Below are 16,465 nucleotides of genomic sequence, written 5' to 3' on the forward strand. Positions count from 1 at the left end.
GGACTGCTTCTCCCTCATTGCAGAACTTCACAGGCTCATGGATGAGCAGAGCTGGCTTAGGGACCTTGGAGGGCACACACAGATAGGAACCCTGCGACCAGGGAGGTGCAGCGACCTGCCCAGGATCAGACTGCAGCGCCAAGATCAGAAACCAGGTCTCCCTGAAACCTGGTTCAGTAAATGCAATTGAGATGGAACGATCGATTTAATACTGAGTTTCACTCGGTGGCTGACCCCCCTGGATCTTCCCTGTCTGATGGGAAAATACCCTCTGTCCTTAGCTCATCTCTCTTGGAGAGAGGGGTTGGGCTATAAATTCTTCTCCCTGGGAAAAAGTCTTTTTAGGAGACTCTGCTCCTTTCCCACATTCCACTGCTCTTCAGAGCAATCCCCTGCTGGGACTCAGGAGACCCAGGTGCAAGACTGCCTGGGCCACAGTTCCCTGTGTGATCTTGGGTAAGTCTTCTGATCGCTCAGGGTCTGCTTCCTCATCTACACACGAGGTAGAGGTGATAAGCCTGCCTCCAGATCACAGAAGGCTGTTGGAGACAACAATGGCAAAATGTTTGTCAGAGAGCTTGATGGACATGAAATCACTATGCAGATGTGCTGGGCAATTACTATTTGGGAGCCTTCCCTCCCTCCCTGTCAGCTTCTGAGGCTCTTACCACCCCCCCATCCCCAACCACAATCCTGTGGGAACGGTTTGGATAAACAAACCCAGTGCCAGGGAAGAATTACTCAATGTGACACTTAATTGATGCAAAACACACAAATTCTGTGGCACACTGCAGAATTTACAAGCAGAGGGGCTGACAGGGCCATGGAGGAAGGGGCGGATGGTGTGTGGGGGGGAATTAATCACCGAGTCTCAGGCGTGAAATTAAATTCTGAGGGAAAGAAACCTCTTTCATTACTCCAGAGCAGAAGTAAAATGCTGTGGCGTGTACTGCAACAGCCCGGGGGGAATCAGGCACGGCCAGGGCCATTGCAGGGCTGGGGAGACAGATGGCTGGGCCCTGAGAATCTCTAGGGGTGATGGGGCTGGGCTGGGGGCATCAAGGCACCCCATGGAGGCTGCTGGGACCTCCCCAGTTGGCTGAATGGTTCTGCCGGGAACGGACACCCCCAGATACAGCTTCTGCATCTGGCTGTGGACTCCTTGAACCGGGGAACCCTGTTCTAGTCCTCTGGTCATTGGCTGCCTCTTTTATAAATGCAGATGGTAATATCCAGTTCACAGAGTTAATGCACCTGAGAGCACTTGGTAAACTGAAAAAAAGCACCTAGATGCATGGAATGGTTATTATTAGGTTGTACGTCAGGGGACTCAGACTATTCTTGCAACTGCCTCCTCTACTTTGGAAAATTTAAAAAAAGTGAAAGTTGTCCCCACCCCAACACTTCGGAAATGTAGTAGGAATTGTAATCAGCAACAGTAGAGCAAAAATTTCTACAACAATGAAAGCAGCAGCTACTCTACACTGCGTGCTGCTCCCTGTGTCTGCCACCTTACAAGGCTTTTGGCATCTGGGACCCTATTTCAATATCACAACAACCTGTGGGGTACCGTATTTTTCAGACTATAAGATGCACCGGACCATAAGACACCTAGGTTTTAGAGGAGGAAAATAGGGAAAAAAACCCCTGCTCCACCCCCCCACCCTGCCTCGAGCCAGGTAAGCTACATTTGGACTATAAAATGCACCCCCATTTTCCTCCCAAATTGGGAGGGTGCGTCTTATAGTTCGAAAATACAGTATATTTTATCATGCCCATTTTACAGAGGAAGAAGCTGAGGTTTGGCGACATTATTTATTCTGTGCCAGGTTGCACACCTTGTGAGTGGTGAGGCCAAGACTCTATGTGTGGCCTGATTCTTTTCATTATTTTCCCTCCTTTTCCCCTTCCTCTTTGTCAAATACTTCCTAAGGACTGAAGAAGCTACAGATGTGACTTCAGCCCTCCTCAAATGACCACCTACATATCTCAGCCACATGCATTATTTTCACCTGTTCCTCTTGCCTTTGGGCCTGGGGAGAGGGAGGGGCGCCTATCCCTTGGGGATGTGCCAGACTCCGACCCCCTTAGACCCCAGGAACTCATGGGGTGGGGCTGGGGCTGCAGCCACTAAAGAATGAAACGTCTCAGCCGAAACCCACCCTCAGCTTTGGAAGTGGCTCTGAAATGTTGGGGGAGGGGCCAGGGGGCTGGAGGCTGAGTCCTGACATGCACTCCCCCACCCCTATTCCCTCTGCACAACCTCATTGCAGTATAAGTTGCATTTTTGCCAAGACGAGATGCTTGCAGATCACCTTGTCACATTACATCACATCAGGGCCCATGTCACTCAGTGGGGCCTTTCCCTTCGGCTCCCCTCTGTTCCTGCCCTTCAGTCCTCTTTCTCCCCTTAGATCCCCTTCACTCTTTGGTCTCTGTCTGTTTCTCTATGTGCCTTTGCCTCTCCTGTTTCATCTGTCCGGGCGCCTTCCGATCCTTATTTCTATTTCTCTATTTGGGCTTTATATCTGAGTCTCTGGGTGCCACCTCTCATTCTTTGTCCCTTCTTCTCACAGCTGGTGGGCAATGAAAAGCAGAAGGAGATGGGTTGGCATAACCTCCAGTGTAAAGAATATCACTTGAGAGGGACTCCTGCCTACTCCCCCCCAAAGTGGGGGTGAAATTAGTAGAATGAAGGGGCTAAACATTTGTGCAGGAGGAACAAGCAGGCTGCAGGAGGTGGAGTTTCTGTGCCTTTCCCACATTGTATGAGCAGCATGCAAATGAGAGCAAAGCCCCATACATGTAAGTCCCTATAATTTGGAATGCAACCACTCTGACACGTTTGGGAATTGAGTGGCAGATTCCAAAGTCTAGCCACAAAGGTAGAGCCACATAGTACAGCCCCATTTCCTCACCCTATGACGACACAGTTTCCCTTGGTATTGCTTAATCCTATAAATATTTACTTAGTACCTACTGTGTGCCAGGCATAGGGCAAAGCACTGGAGGCACTAGGAGGAATCAGAGAGCCTGACTTTGCCCTCCTGGCTCCTGCTCTCTTGGTCTTGCCTACAAATGAATTTGGCCAATGAGGGGGGATCCTGGAAAGAGTCACCTGATGGTCAAGGTAGTCTTCACCAAATCACACAAGGTCAGAGGCACACAGAATCAGAGTGGTACCTAGTCTCACTCTTTTTCCAGAGGCCCAGAGAGACTGCATGATTTGGTGGGTCCAGCCTCCAAATCCAGGGGTTCTGACTGTCAGTTCATCCTCCTTCCAAAAGCCACTCCAATCCTATCTCTTCAAGAGCAGAAATTTTCAAATTGCAGGTTACAAACTGTTAGGAAGTTGTAAAATCCCTTTGGTGAAGTTTTGAGCAGCACTTAGATAAATTGGAATGGAATAGAATAGAATAGAATAGAATAGAATAGAATAGAATAGAATAGAACAGAACAGAATAGAATAGAAAAGAGTGCATTGCAATGCATGTGGTGGGAAATACCAGTGTGCACTGCAGAGGCTATGAGGAAAATGTCTCTGTGGATTGCTGTTGGAAGAGTCTGAAGAGCAGTGTTCCAGAAAGCCTTCCTGGAGGAGCCCCATGTGCCCTCTTTATTCTGCTGGGGCATGTGCGTGGTAGGGTTGGCAGCTGGAGGACACTGGTGTCAGAGTGTGAACTCTGCCTGTGTCTCCCACTGGTAAGCAGTTGGGGGGAGTTGCTTAGCTTCCCTAAGATCTTGTTTTGTTACCTGTAGAAATAGGAACAGCAGTGCACACCTCACAAGGCTATTATGATGCCTAACAGACAACAGGTAAATGAAATTCTGTCACACAGGGAGATTCAACAAATATTAGCTTCCACTCCTCCTTCAGAAGCTATAATCAATCATTCCACAATAAGAATCCTTTATTCAATATAGAAATATTTTATTTACAAATTTTATCTGCCTACTTTCAAATGTTGTGAGCTGGGCTATAACAAAGATATAAATGTAGTTGTAAATAGATACTAAGTATTAAAAAATACTTAGAGACATAAGGAAATTAAAAAACCTCCCTAATCTAATCTAATCATTATATGTTTGAGCATCAGATTTTATTTATGAACTTCCTGGCAGCAAAGGAAGAAAAAAAAAAAGAGGATGGGTTCCCCAACTCTGATTATTTGATAAATAGTAACATAGTTCTTCAGGAGGGTTAACAGTCCTTACATACAGACTCCTATAAATAAGATATCTTTAAAGTCCTTATATAAAGGGCACCCCAAAATAAACTGGATGAGGCTTGACCCAGTGGTTCCTGTACCTGTCCTTTAATCTTCTTCTCTGAGACTCCCTAATCCATGGTTCAGACATGCCCAGTCCAAGGGGTGGGCTGGTTCCTCCCTCCCTCCCTCCCTCCTTCACCCTGCTCCCTCCCCTCGGCCCTCTGGCTCATACCTGTCACAGAGAGGCGGGCCCCATTGCTCTGCCGGGTCTCCCCACTGTACTTGTGCTTGGTGATGCAGCGGTAGGTGGACAGGGCGTCCTCCTTCTGCACGTCAGAGATGTACAGCCCGCCGTGGTAAGTAATAAAAAACCTGTTTTCTGGAGACACAATCAGGACAAATTCTATTACTCCCCTATCTGGGCATACTACCAGAAGCAAATGGCCTTCTCCCAGGGTACACCTATTGCTCAGAGAGAGGAAGTGATGGGGAAAACAAAGGGGTGAAAGTGGTATAGCCTCGAAGGCAGGATAGCATCTCCAACAGATGAGGATTTTCTATATGCAAACAAATAGAAATTATAGTTATTGTTCCTTTAAGTGTAAATGTTTCAAGGAGTTCCAGAAAGACATGGGGCTTTAGAGTCAGACAAGATCTGGGTTCCACATCTGACTCTTTCTTTTATTAACTGTGTGAACTTGACAAAGTTAACTTCTCTGCGCTTATCCGTATAATAAGGTACAAATAATGCTTCATACAGTGGATTAAGGATTTAAAAGAAAGTGTTTGGCACACAGTAAGTGCTCACTTAGTGAATAGAAGTCTCCATTGGTCTTACCTCTTTGCAACAGTTTGCAAAGGTCTTTCTTTTTCTATCATTATTTCTTTTTTAAAATATATTTTATTGATTATGCTATTACAGTTGTCCCAATTTTTCCCTCTATGCCCACTCTGCCTGCTATCCCCACTCCCTCCAGCAATCCCTCCCTTAGTTCATGTTCATGGATTGGGCATATAAATTTTTGTCTTCTCCATTTCCTATACAATTCTTAAACTTCTTCCCCTGTTGATTTTGTGCCTACCATTTATGCTTCTTAATCTCTGTACCATTTCCCCAATTTCCCCCTTTTCCCCTCTCAGCTGATAACCCTCCAAATGATCTCCATATCTATGATTTTTTTCCTGTTCTAGTTGTTTGCTTAATGCGTTTTTTTATATTCAGTTGTTGATATTTGTGAATTTGTTGCCTTTTTAGTGTTCATAGTTTTGATCATCTTCTTTTTCTTAAATAACTTCCTTTAACATTTCATGTAATAATGGCTTGGTGATGATGAACTTTTTTAGCTTTACCTTGTCTGGGAAGTACTTTATCTGCCTTTCCATTCTAAATGAAAGCTTTGCTTGATAGAGTAATCTTGGATGAGGTCCTTGCTTTTCATGGCTTTGAATACTTCTTTCCCACCCCTTCTTGCCTATAAGGTCTCTTTTGAGAAATCAGCTAATAGTCTTATGGGAATTCCTTTGTAGATAACTCTCTGCTTTTCTCTTTTAAGATTCTCTCCTTTAACATTTGGCAGTTTAATTATGGTGTGTTTTGGTGTGGTCCTCTTTGGGTCCAACTTGTTTGGGACTCTCTGTGTTTCCTGGACTTGTATATCTATTTCCTTCACCAAATTAGGAAAGTTCTCTTTCATTATTTTTTCAAATAAGTTTTCAATTTCTTGCTCTTTCTCTTCCCCTTCTGGCAGCCCTATTATTCAAATGTTGGTACATTTGAAGTTGTCCCAGAGGCTCCTTACCCGATCCTCAGTTTTGTTTTGTTTTTTATTCTTTTTCTTCTTGCTGTTCTGATTGAATGTTTTTTTCTTTCTTATGTTACAAATCATTGATTTGATTCTCAGCTTCACCCACTCTACTGTTGATTTCCTGTAGATTTGTCTTTATTTCACTTATAAACTTCATTTCTGCCTGGGTCTTTTTTATGATGTTGAAATACCCAGTGAGTTACTTGAGCATCCTAATAACAAGTGTTTTGAACTCCGCATCTGATAGGTTGCTTATCTCCATTTCGTTCAGTTCTTTTTCTGGGTTTTTATTCTTTTTTTTCATTTGGGCCATATTTCTTTGTTTCCTCAATCTGGCAGCTTCCCTGTGTTTGTTTATGTGTATTAGTTAGAGATGCTTTGACTCTGTGTCTTAGTAGCATGACCTATTATAGAAAAGGCACCTGTAAATTGTGTGGGGTGGAGCCTTAGGTAATCAACAGGGTGCGGCAACCACTTCACCACTTTGTGGCTCTGTGTGGGGGGAGGGCTTTGAGAGGGGACTATGCTGCTGCCTGTCTTCTAGAGGTTTGCCTAGCACTTGTCCTGTGTGACTGGCACCCAGGACAGGTGTGAATGGCTAGAAAGCCATTTCCCTGGTGCTAAATCCCAGAAGGGGTGGGTCTATGTATTTTTTTAAGTCTGTGCAGGCCCTTTAAGTGGAGTCTCCTGAAAATCCAGCAGTTTCTTCCACCACTCCAGCCCCCACTGGTTTTTGTAGACAGAAGTTATGGAGAAGTTATGGAGTATCTTCTTGGTACTGGAACCCTGGGCTGTGCAGTCTGGCCTGGCACTGGGATCACTTGCTCCCAAGGTATACCTCTCAATTTTTATCCACCACATGTGAATGTGGGACCACCCATTCCATTGCTGCTGCCTCTTGCACCACACCATGTCTCCATGCCTCTCTGTCCATTTCTACACCTCCGCCCCTCCCACCTGTCTGGATGAATGTGGCTTCTTTAAATCCTTGAGACTTCCTGTCTCAAGGAAGACTTCCTGTCTCAAATCCTTTAAAGACTTCCATACAGCTCAATTTTCTGATGGTTCTTGGTGTTATTTGTTTTAAGGTCTAGTTATAATTCTTTCTGTGGTTGTGCAAGGAAGTGAAGCATGTTTATTTACCTATGTTTATTTACCATATTGACAGGAAGTCTGTTATTATTTCTTTTAAATAACTCAAAAGCATACCTGTATCTCAAAATGAAAATATGCACCTGGCAATGTACTATATCCTGAAGATATAGCAGCAAGTAAGACAGACAAAAACCTGTGCCTTATGTGACTCGCAGACAGATCATCAGTTTATTATAAAAGGATATAACTCAGGAACTGCCAGATAGAAGGGATGCATTGGGTAAGATGTGAGAGCAAAGGTCTCTCCTATTCACTGCTTATTTGTTCTTACAATTATGTGAGGTGCCATCATCATTTTTGGGTCACACAGCCAGGAAAGATTGGAATTCAGGCATTGAACTAAACACAAGCCTCAATCCCTTTCTCACAATTTTAATCATTTATTCACTCAACAAACAATTATTGAGGCTTAGCTACACTAGGAACAGGGACAAGGAGATACAGATACATGGTAATCATTCAGCAAACAATTCTTGAACACTCATTCTGCACAAGGCAAAGGTGCAGGCTCAGTATCTGAGTTTCCTGCGCCTCGGCAGACTTTTACTGTCTGGACGTGCCAGGGAAGTCGAAAGGACAGGCAGTAGTACACCCATTTTGCTGACTTTGACATAAGAGTCCACTCAGATATGGGGTGGATTTTCTTGTCCTAGGTTCTAAGACAAAACCTGAACTTGAGCTAGTCAGGGCTGATGCTAAAAGGGGAACATGTGAAAATGAGAATTGGGATGGGGCTTGCGTTTGGCTTTGGGCCTCCCTCTGCTCATTTCAGTGTTCTCTCACCCAAGACCCAGCCAGACTGAGATTGGGAAGCTAACTTTGGGTTCCTCTGCCTGCTCTCCAGTGCTTAGCTTCTTCCCCAGGCAGCCAGGGAAGACCCCAGTCTGCCATTTCCACGGGGAGAAGGAATTGAAATCAGGAGAGTGATCATGACTTAAAAGAAAGCCGAGGGGAGAGGGTGATGCTGACCTCGCAGGAAGGACCTGCTGACATCAGAATGCCAGGCTTTCGTAGCAGACATTTGGGGTTTTCCCATGCCCTTCCAATCCTATTACTTAGAGGATTCCTCCCACCTGGGACTGAGGGACCCCTCAGCCAATGACAAGAGCTCTGATAGTGGCTCACCCTCCTATTAAAAATATCCTGTGGTGTCCCCCCGCTCCAAACACAAGTTCAAGATCTCAGCATCTGGAGATGGGGACCTCACCAAAAGACACTCGCTGACAAGAGAGGCTATAGAATTGCAAGGCTAAAAAGCTGAATGTGTTTGACCATGTCTTTGACAAAGTTTCTCCAGCCTTCATCTGAATATCTCCCTGGCTGGGGAAATTACTACCTCCCTCAGGAACCATTCCAAAGTCAATAGCTCTGACTTTTAAACAGATATTCCTGGGTCACAATCAGTCTCCTTGTAGCTCCCTGCTTCACTCCTGGTTCTGCTTGCTGGAGCCCTATAGAACCAGCCTAATCCTGTGTTATGGACATCTCTCTCACACATTGGAAGGCAGTTATCATGACCTTTGACTTTTCTTCAGGCCAAACAGTCTTAGGATTTTATTTTTTAATAGTTATTTATTTAGTACGGTTTCAAATAACTTCATCACTCTGGTTGGTCTCTTGCTTCTTAATAAACTTTGTTGTAGCTACAAATCTCATTCTCCCTCCTTCTCATTTCCCCTCCCTTTCTTCCTGTCTCTCTCCCTCTCCCACACTAATCTTTGAATACGACTAGACTTACCATGTGCCAGGCATTTTGCCAAGTGGTGGGGATCTAACAATCAGCCTTATCTAATCAGGGCAGTGTACTGCAAGACTACCAACCTCTAGCCTAAGACTGCATCTACTGGTTAGGGGGATGGGGTGGGCATGGAGAGGCAGCTCCATTATATTACTGCCTCACATTCTTTTTGCAGCCAGCTAAGGGCCCCGGTCTTGTGTCGACAAGCCACTTCTAGGCCACTTTCTCTCTCTCTACCCTTGGGCATGTGGCTCTGTGGGCCCAGGCCTGGGACTTCACATGGACCCCTGCTGAGTGTTGTCTTGTTGGGATTCCCCCTAGATGAACACTCAGTGCCGTGGACAAAAGATGAAAAGGCAGTGATAGGAAGCCAAACCCTGCTGCTGGCAGTTGGAGAGGACTTGGAGGAAGGGCAGAGAAAGCCTACCCCCTGTCCCCCACCAGACTCTGAATGTGCTGTTATTGTCTTCATGTTGTGACATCCCCAAGTCAAATGTGGAAGATCTCCTGTCATTTATTGTGTAACTGGGACTGGAACACAGAACTACTGGAGGGGTTGCTGCCAATCAGAAGGACCAGGGCTGGGGGTGGGGACAGGAAAGACCCCCAAATCAACTCTATTGGCCCACAGGTGCTCTAGCCTGGACTGCTAGGACCTGTGATCCCTGTACTCCAGAACCACCATGCACTTGGCCCCACTGGAATTCTAAGCTAGGAAGGGGTGCTGTGGTGATGGTGGTGGGGAGCTGGGGTTTCTATAGTAACAAGCAGCTGCTGCATCTGATGTTTCACATCCTTCATTGTCCTCATTTTCTCCCTCTCTTACCCCCCTTCTTGTGCATATTTAATTGCAGCAACGTTTCCAGACACACTGTATCACTTGTTCCTCCTGAAACAAAGGCAGGCCACAGCCAGGGGGATACAGAGCTAACGAGGGGAAGGAGAAATCAGGGCTATTATGTTAATCCCCTCTGGGCTGGGGGGGGGGGGGGCTTGTGCAACATCAGTTCTGCATGTTTGATGAGAATCCGATGACGGGCCCTGCTGGGGAAGGAAGGAGCAAGAGGCCTGTGGAGTGAGTGGCATACAGTGGAGAGGGGGAGAGGCCCAGCCAGCAGGTGAGGGTTCAGAGGGGCTGGGGCTCCAGAAGATTGAGGGCTTCCACAGCTGGCTCTGGTGGGGCCCCCTGGTAGTCTGGCAGCCTATACTCCTCATCCAAATGAGACCAGCTATCCCTGGGCTGTCAGAGGAGCTGCTGTTCCACATCTTAACTCCTCTTCCTTCTGGGGCAGGCTGGGTCCAGCTGCAGGAAGGCACAGTGGCAGCCAGGATCCCTTCATCTAGCACCCCCCTTCCTGAGGCCACTTGGAAATGTGTGTCTGGGATGATTTTTGATGGACACCATAACAGGGGGTACTAATGACATTGAATGGTCAAGGGCTAGGGGTGCTAGATGCCAGTAGTGTCCCCATGGGTGTAACCAGAGGGTCCCTTTCCCTTAGGCTCTAAAACTGGCACATAGAATTGTGTTCAAATGTGGACTTGGCCATTGGTGCTGCCTGATGGTCATACCTCAGAGGCTGCGGGTTCATCTGTGAACACACCCTGACCAGGGAAGTGCTGTGTGTGGCTAATGAAAAATTTCCTTCTCTTTTTCATTACTAAGAATACTCCAGCCTTCTTCCCCATCCCTTTCCCTGGTGATCTGGAGCAGGCTTGTCCTTTTAAAGCTAAATATTTATTCAACACCTATTACATGTTAGGCCAAAGGCTTTATAAACATTATCTCACTTAATATTTGAAATGAATACTATTATTATTACTACCCAAAGCACAGACAGGTTAATACCCACCCAGAGTCAGACAGCTAAAAATGGTAGAAACACTTCCTATGTTTTTCCAAAGCTGTTTGCTAGGCTGACTCTCTTACAATAACAGCACCTCTCATAGGGACATGTGGTCAGCCAGCCTCTGCTTGGTTGCTTCTCTCAGTGGGGTCCTCATTACCTCATGAAGGAGCACTCATCCCTTCAATTCACATGGCTCAATTTATCAAATTTTCATGGAGCACCCTATGTCCTGGGTTGGGCTCCATGGAGAAGTCTTGGACTTGATCTCTGCCCTCTGCAATTCTATTGTATATTAAGAAAACTACGTCTTTCTACCAGGAAAGATGTGGCTGAAAGTGCAGGGCTGGTGAAGGGTGGGAAGGGGACTCGATGGAAGCCATCAGTGAGAGGAGAAAAGCTAAAGAGGGACCAAGCCACCTCGGAGGTAGGGCAAGCCCAGAATGGGACCTAGGAGACTGGGGTGAAGTTCTGGCTCTACGACTAATGAATGGGTACTCGCTTGAACAGTTTCCCCCAAATTAATGTCTACCCATAGCTTATGAATATGACCTTAGTGGAAATAAGGTCTTTGTAAATGTCATCAAGTTAAGATGAGATCATACTGGATTAGTATGGGCTCTAGATGCAATTTTGACTGGTGAAAAGAAAGAAATTGGGGCACAGGCGTGCATACACACAGAAGTCGGTGTGGAGATGGGCAGAAATTGGAATGATGCATCTACAAACAAAGAAATGCCAAGGACTGCTGGCAGCCCCGAAGCTGTAAGAAGTGAGCAAGGGTCTTCCCCTAGTGCCTGCAGAGGGAGCACATCCTGCCCACACCTAGAATTTGGACTTCTGGCCTCCAGAACTGTGACACAATAGTCTCTGTAGCTTTAAGCCACCAGTGTGTGGTAATTTGTTCTGGCAGACCTGGGAAATTGATACAGGTGAAATGAGGGAAGTCCAGTCTCCTCTCAGGGGCTGGGATTTCCCAGTCTTAAAGAGAAGGAGGAGTTTGATTAGCTGTGTGTTTTTAACTATGTTTGTGCATTAGAATCATTAATGGAGCTTTTGAAATTAAATCCAGAATCTCTGGGGGTGTGGTCTGGGAACTAGCATTTTTAGAAAGTTTTTTTGGTGATGCAATGGGTTAAATAAACTTGTAACACCCCTTCACTGTGACAGTTGATGTCTCCATGATGTCACTGAACTTTTCTGAGTTCCATTTCACCTTCAGGAAAATGGAGACAATCAGTAGGACAGAGTTGCTGGGAGACTTAGATGAAGTACTGCCTGTGAAAGTCCCCAGCACGTGGGTGGTGGTCATTAGTTGTCAGCACAAGTTGCTCCATCCCAGGGAGATGAAGGGCTGGGGACGGCTGGGGCTCCCAGACCCTCCCTGTGGTCAGACTTTGTGCTAATTTTCCTCCTTCCTCCTCAGGAGCTTGGAAATAAAGGTGGCCTTCCTTGGCATTGGAAGCCCTCTTCACAGATGCTCAGTGACACCACAGCATCTTTTCCGTCTTTTTCTAAAAGGTTGGAGAGTGGGCCTTGGAGGCTACTAGAACTGCAGGAGCCATGGAGTTGACAGAAACCTAGGGTTTCTCCAGAAGGAGAAGGCTGAAAGGAGAGAAGCTGCCCTCTGGGGGGTAGAGTCCCCTCTTTGCTCTCGGGGAGATGTGAGGGCAAGCGTGGTGGGGAGAAGGTGTCCAGCAAAGGAAGGGGAGCTGAGAGTTTGTGCGCAAATGTGGATTGGACACATCCCACTCCAACCTTTAGGGCAAGGGAACAAAGCAGGGCCAGCAGCTTCCCAACAGCCCTTCCAGCTTCAGCCCCTGCCCCTCCTCCATCTGTTCCCAACATGCAGCCAGAGCGATGCCTTAAAACCCAAGCCATATCATGCAGCTCTTTTGCTCAAAACCCTCCAGTGGTCCCCCACTTCATTCAGTGTGAAAGCAGTGGCAGTCACAAAATAGGCTCTTCATAAGTATTTCTAGAGTGGATGAATGAATGAAACTTCCCAAAACTCTAAGGTAGTTTTATCCCCATTTCACTCATGAGGAAATAGCAACTCAGAAAAGTCAGATCTCAGCACTAAACTTACCTACTCCAGGAAGCCTTCCCAGATTAACCTACTCCCATTTTTGAATATTTCTATATGCATCTGGCGTAACTCTTATCACTACTTATCATTGTTTGGACTATATCCAATTAGGTCTTTAAAAAGTTAGTTTTGAGCATTCAAAGTCAAGATTAAACTGTATGGAGGTTCCTTGAAAAACTAAAAATAGAATTACCATATGATCCAGCAATTCCATTTCTGGGCATATACTCAAAAGAATTGAAAGCGGAGCCTTGAGAAAGGTATTTGCTCACCCATGTTCATAGTGGCATTATTCACAATAGACAAGAGATGGAAGCAACCCAAGTGTCCATCAATCCCATTGATGAATGTATAAAGAAAATGCAGTATATACATACAATGGAATATTATTCAGCCTTAAAAGGGAAGGAAATTCTGACGCATGCTATAACATAGATAAACCTTAAGCACATAATGCTAAGTGAAATAAGTCAGTCACAAAAAGACAAATATTGTGTGATTCCATTCATATGAGATACTTAGGGAAGTCAAATTCATAGAGACAGAAAGTGAAGTGGTGGTTGCCAGAGTGTGGGGGCAGGAGGAAATGGGGAGATGTGTTTGATGGGAACAAATGTTTATGTATGCAGAATTATCTTCTGGAGGGCGGCCCCCTTGTAGTACAGGCTTCCTCCACTGGGAGGGTGTTGCAAGAGGAAAGTGAAGTTAAATATTACTGAACTTAAAATTAAGCCGAAATGCTACTGAACTTAAAACTTAAAAATGTTTAAGATGGTAAATTTTATGTCATGTGTATTTTACCACAATTAAAATAAAAAAATTAACAAGTCAAAAGTAGAATGAATTGAAATGAATATCTTTGTGAGGTAGTGAGTTTCCTCTCATCAGGGGTATTTAAATAGAGGCTGAAGACACATTTGGCATAGAGGATTTAAGTATAAAGAGAAATAAATTGGATCATCTATATGGTTTCTATTCCCCCCAGCAATTTATAAATTTCTGGTTTAAAAAAAATGGCAGAGTTGCAAGACCTTTTGGAGATCATCTGCTGCAGTGGTTTTAAAATCAGTGGGCATGTGCTCATTTCCACCCCAGGGCCTTTGCTTGTGATTATTATTTCTGTGCCTGAAATGCTCTTTCCTTGAGTCACTCTTGGCCTCATTCAGGTCTATGCTCAAATGCCAGCTCCTTGCCTGACCCCCCATCAAAAACTAGACTGTGTCCCACAGCCCTGCCCAATTTCTTGCCATGATATTTTGTATTCAGAGCATGTGGTGTTTCTCATTGAGAGCAAGGAGTTTAGTATCTCAGCTCCAGAACACGGTTGGCACAGAGTAGATTCTCATTGAACATGTGTTGAATGAATGAATCCTGGCTGTAGATGAGGCACCGACAATGGGGTGAGACAGCTGGACCTTGGGTACTGTCCCATGGTTCCCCTAATACTGGATGGAGGACGGGAAATCTCTTCTTCTCTAACCACCACTGTCACACTGCAATGGTTAGGCCACTTGGACTCTTGTCTTGGTTCCCCAGCTCAGCTGGGTCTGGGCTGGGACATTAAAGCCAGGCTGATGGTTTGGAGCTAACAAAAGGGAAATAAACACAGATGATGACATGAGTAGGGCAATCTGCAGTGTAAACTGTGGCTGACTTATCTTCAGGGAGAGGCCCCCTTCAAGGCATAAACTCACACTTCCCAGGAGCTCCTAAAACATATGGAGACCCAGGGTAGCTGGGCTGGGGGAGAAGAAGAGAAGGGGTAGTCCCTCTCCAGCATGCCTGAGGCTGGTCTTCCATTGTCCTTTCCTGAACAAGGACCTGCCTCTTACTTAGTGATTAGAGAAGTCTAACCTCCTTGCTGGGAGAGACCACTCCCGACAGAAGTCACTGATTCCAGGAAGAAACCACATTAGCATCCCAGGGGCCTGCACTCAGACAAGAGGTGGGCAGTGCAGCGATGCAGGCATAGTGGCACTCTGCCCCACTGTGGACAGAGAAGTCCTAAAACTGAGCTGCCTTGGGTGGTTCCATCTCTTCCTGCCTTAAGTCAAGCTCAGTCCCTTAGATGCTAGAGGTTCCACAGCTGGGGCCTTTGGGGAAGAACTGGTACAGGGACCTGGCAGCTGTGAACTTAGTCTCTCCAGCCCTTTGAGGCCCCTTCATGGATAAAGTCTGCCTTGGACTGGGAGAGGGATCCAGACTTAATTGGTACAGTGTCTTTATCATTTCATAAACTCAGTAAGAAAGAAACCCAGGTGCAAGAAACAGTGAGCACCATGTGCCAGGAGCTGTGTTAGGCACTCTCAGTATGTCCCCTCTCTCAAGCACCATCCCCAGCCTAAAGTACATGCTGCCCTTTTCACTTTACAGATGAAGAAACTGTGGCTCAGGCAGAGACTTGTCCAAGTCACACAGCTAATGAGTGGAAAAGCCAGAATTCACACCTGAGTCTCCTGAACACAAATCAAGAGCTATTTTCCCCAAACCCAGCTGCCAGGAGAGTGTGTCTTGCATTTTGGAGGGAGCTTTGGTCAGCCTGTTCTGAGGGTGGACCTTCCCATCCCCCCCTTTTTGGGCAAGTGACCAGGCTCCTGGCCTCTGCTTCTCCTGGAGTAGGCTTCCCTCTCCCAGGTCAGGGCCAGAGTGGTGGGCAAGCAGAAAGGTGTGAGGGGTAAGACGAGACTGCTTCAGAGGGTATTGTAGTTAGTGACAGAAAGAATAGATGAATGGCATCCCTTAGAAGGCTGGTGTGCTGTGAAGTTACAGGTGCGGTATTAGGCAGTCATCTGTCTTAGGCAACAAAGAAACCCTGCTGTGGTCAGGTGCTGTATGGTAGCAGGAAGGTGTGATCACAGGCAGATGGCTATGTGCTGGCATGTCCACTTTCAGGTACACCTGCATGGGCCTGTGGGGCATCACAGTGGACACAGAGGGATTAGAAGCATGGGGACATGTGTGCTCCAAAGGGTGGTGTATGGAGCACTGTAATTGGAGTCAGTAATGGGAGATTTGAGACCTACTTTAGAACATCCTTCAACCTTCCTGTGCTTCTTTTCTCTCATCCCCAACTGGAGGACACTAACTCCTGACTTGCTCAGCTTATGGACTTTCTTCGGCGGTGTGACAATGTGTACGAAAGGGTATTGTGACATTCACTGCATTGTACAGGTGTAATATGAAGTGTGTAAAAAACACAGGACATATGTGTCCATATGTCCATAATATATGCATGGGGCACAGTATTGTGTTGAATGAACAAATCCTGGCAGTAGAGATGTTTCTTAGAAGATGCTTCTGGGCTGCTGGAGTCAGATGCTTTCCTGAAGGAGGAAAACCAGAAGCTGAGGGAAGGGTTTCCTGCTCTGGCTACCTTCCTCACCCCTACCAGTAAGGCCCCAGTAGGCAACAGGAGGTATGGAGTGGGGCAGCTAGGGGGAGGAATGGATGGGGTTTCGCCTCAAGACTAGGCTTTAGCCAGGGTCAGAAAAATCATCCAGTCTCTTTCAGAAGAGAAGAGATATTTAGCCTGTCACAGTTCAAGTCTGTTTTCCGGGGCAGCTTTAGGATGCCAGCCTCCTAGTGTGTTGACTAGTCCCCAGGGAATTCCCAACTCCAAA

General features: G+C 46.1%; 1 protein-coding gene across 4 annotated transcripts in view; it reads right to left on the bottom strand.

Moving 5' to 3' along the window:
• DSCAML1 (DS cell adhesion molecule like 1) overlaps window positions 1-16,465 on the bottom strand; it is a 346,013-nt gene that overhangs the window by 90,932 nt on the left and 238,616 nt on the right. For all 4 annotated transcript variants that reach the window (XM_024570871.3, XM_045204094.2, XM_045204095.2 and 1 more), the window contains exon 4: window positions 4,444-4,590. In XM_024570871.3, the coding sequence (XP_024426639.2) occupies window positions 4,444-4,590 (147 nt within the window). The remainder of the gene's footprint in view (window positions 1-4,443; window positions 4,591-16,465) is intronic.

The sequence above is a fragment of the Desmodus rotundus genome, chromosome 5 (assembly GCF_022682495.2).
Source record: "Desmodus rotundus isolate HL8 chromosome 5, HLdesRot8A.1, whole genome shotgun sequence".
Taxonomy (NCBI): Eukaryota; Metazoa; Chordata; class Mammalia; order Chiroptera; family Phyllostomidae; genus Desmodus; species Desmodus rotundus.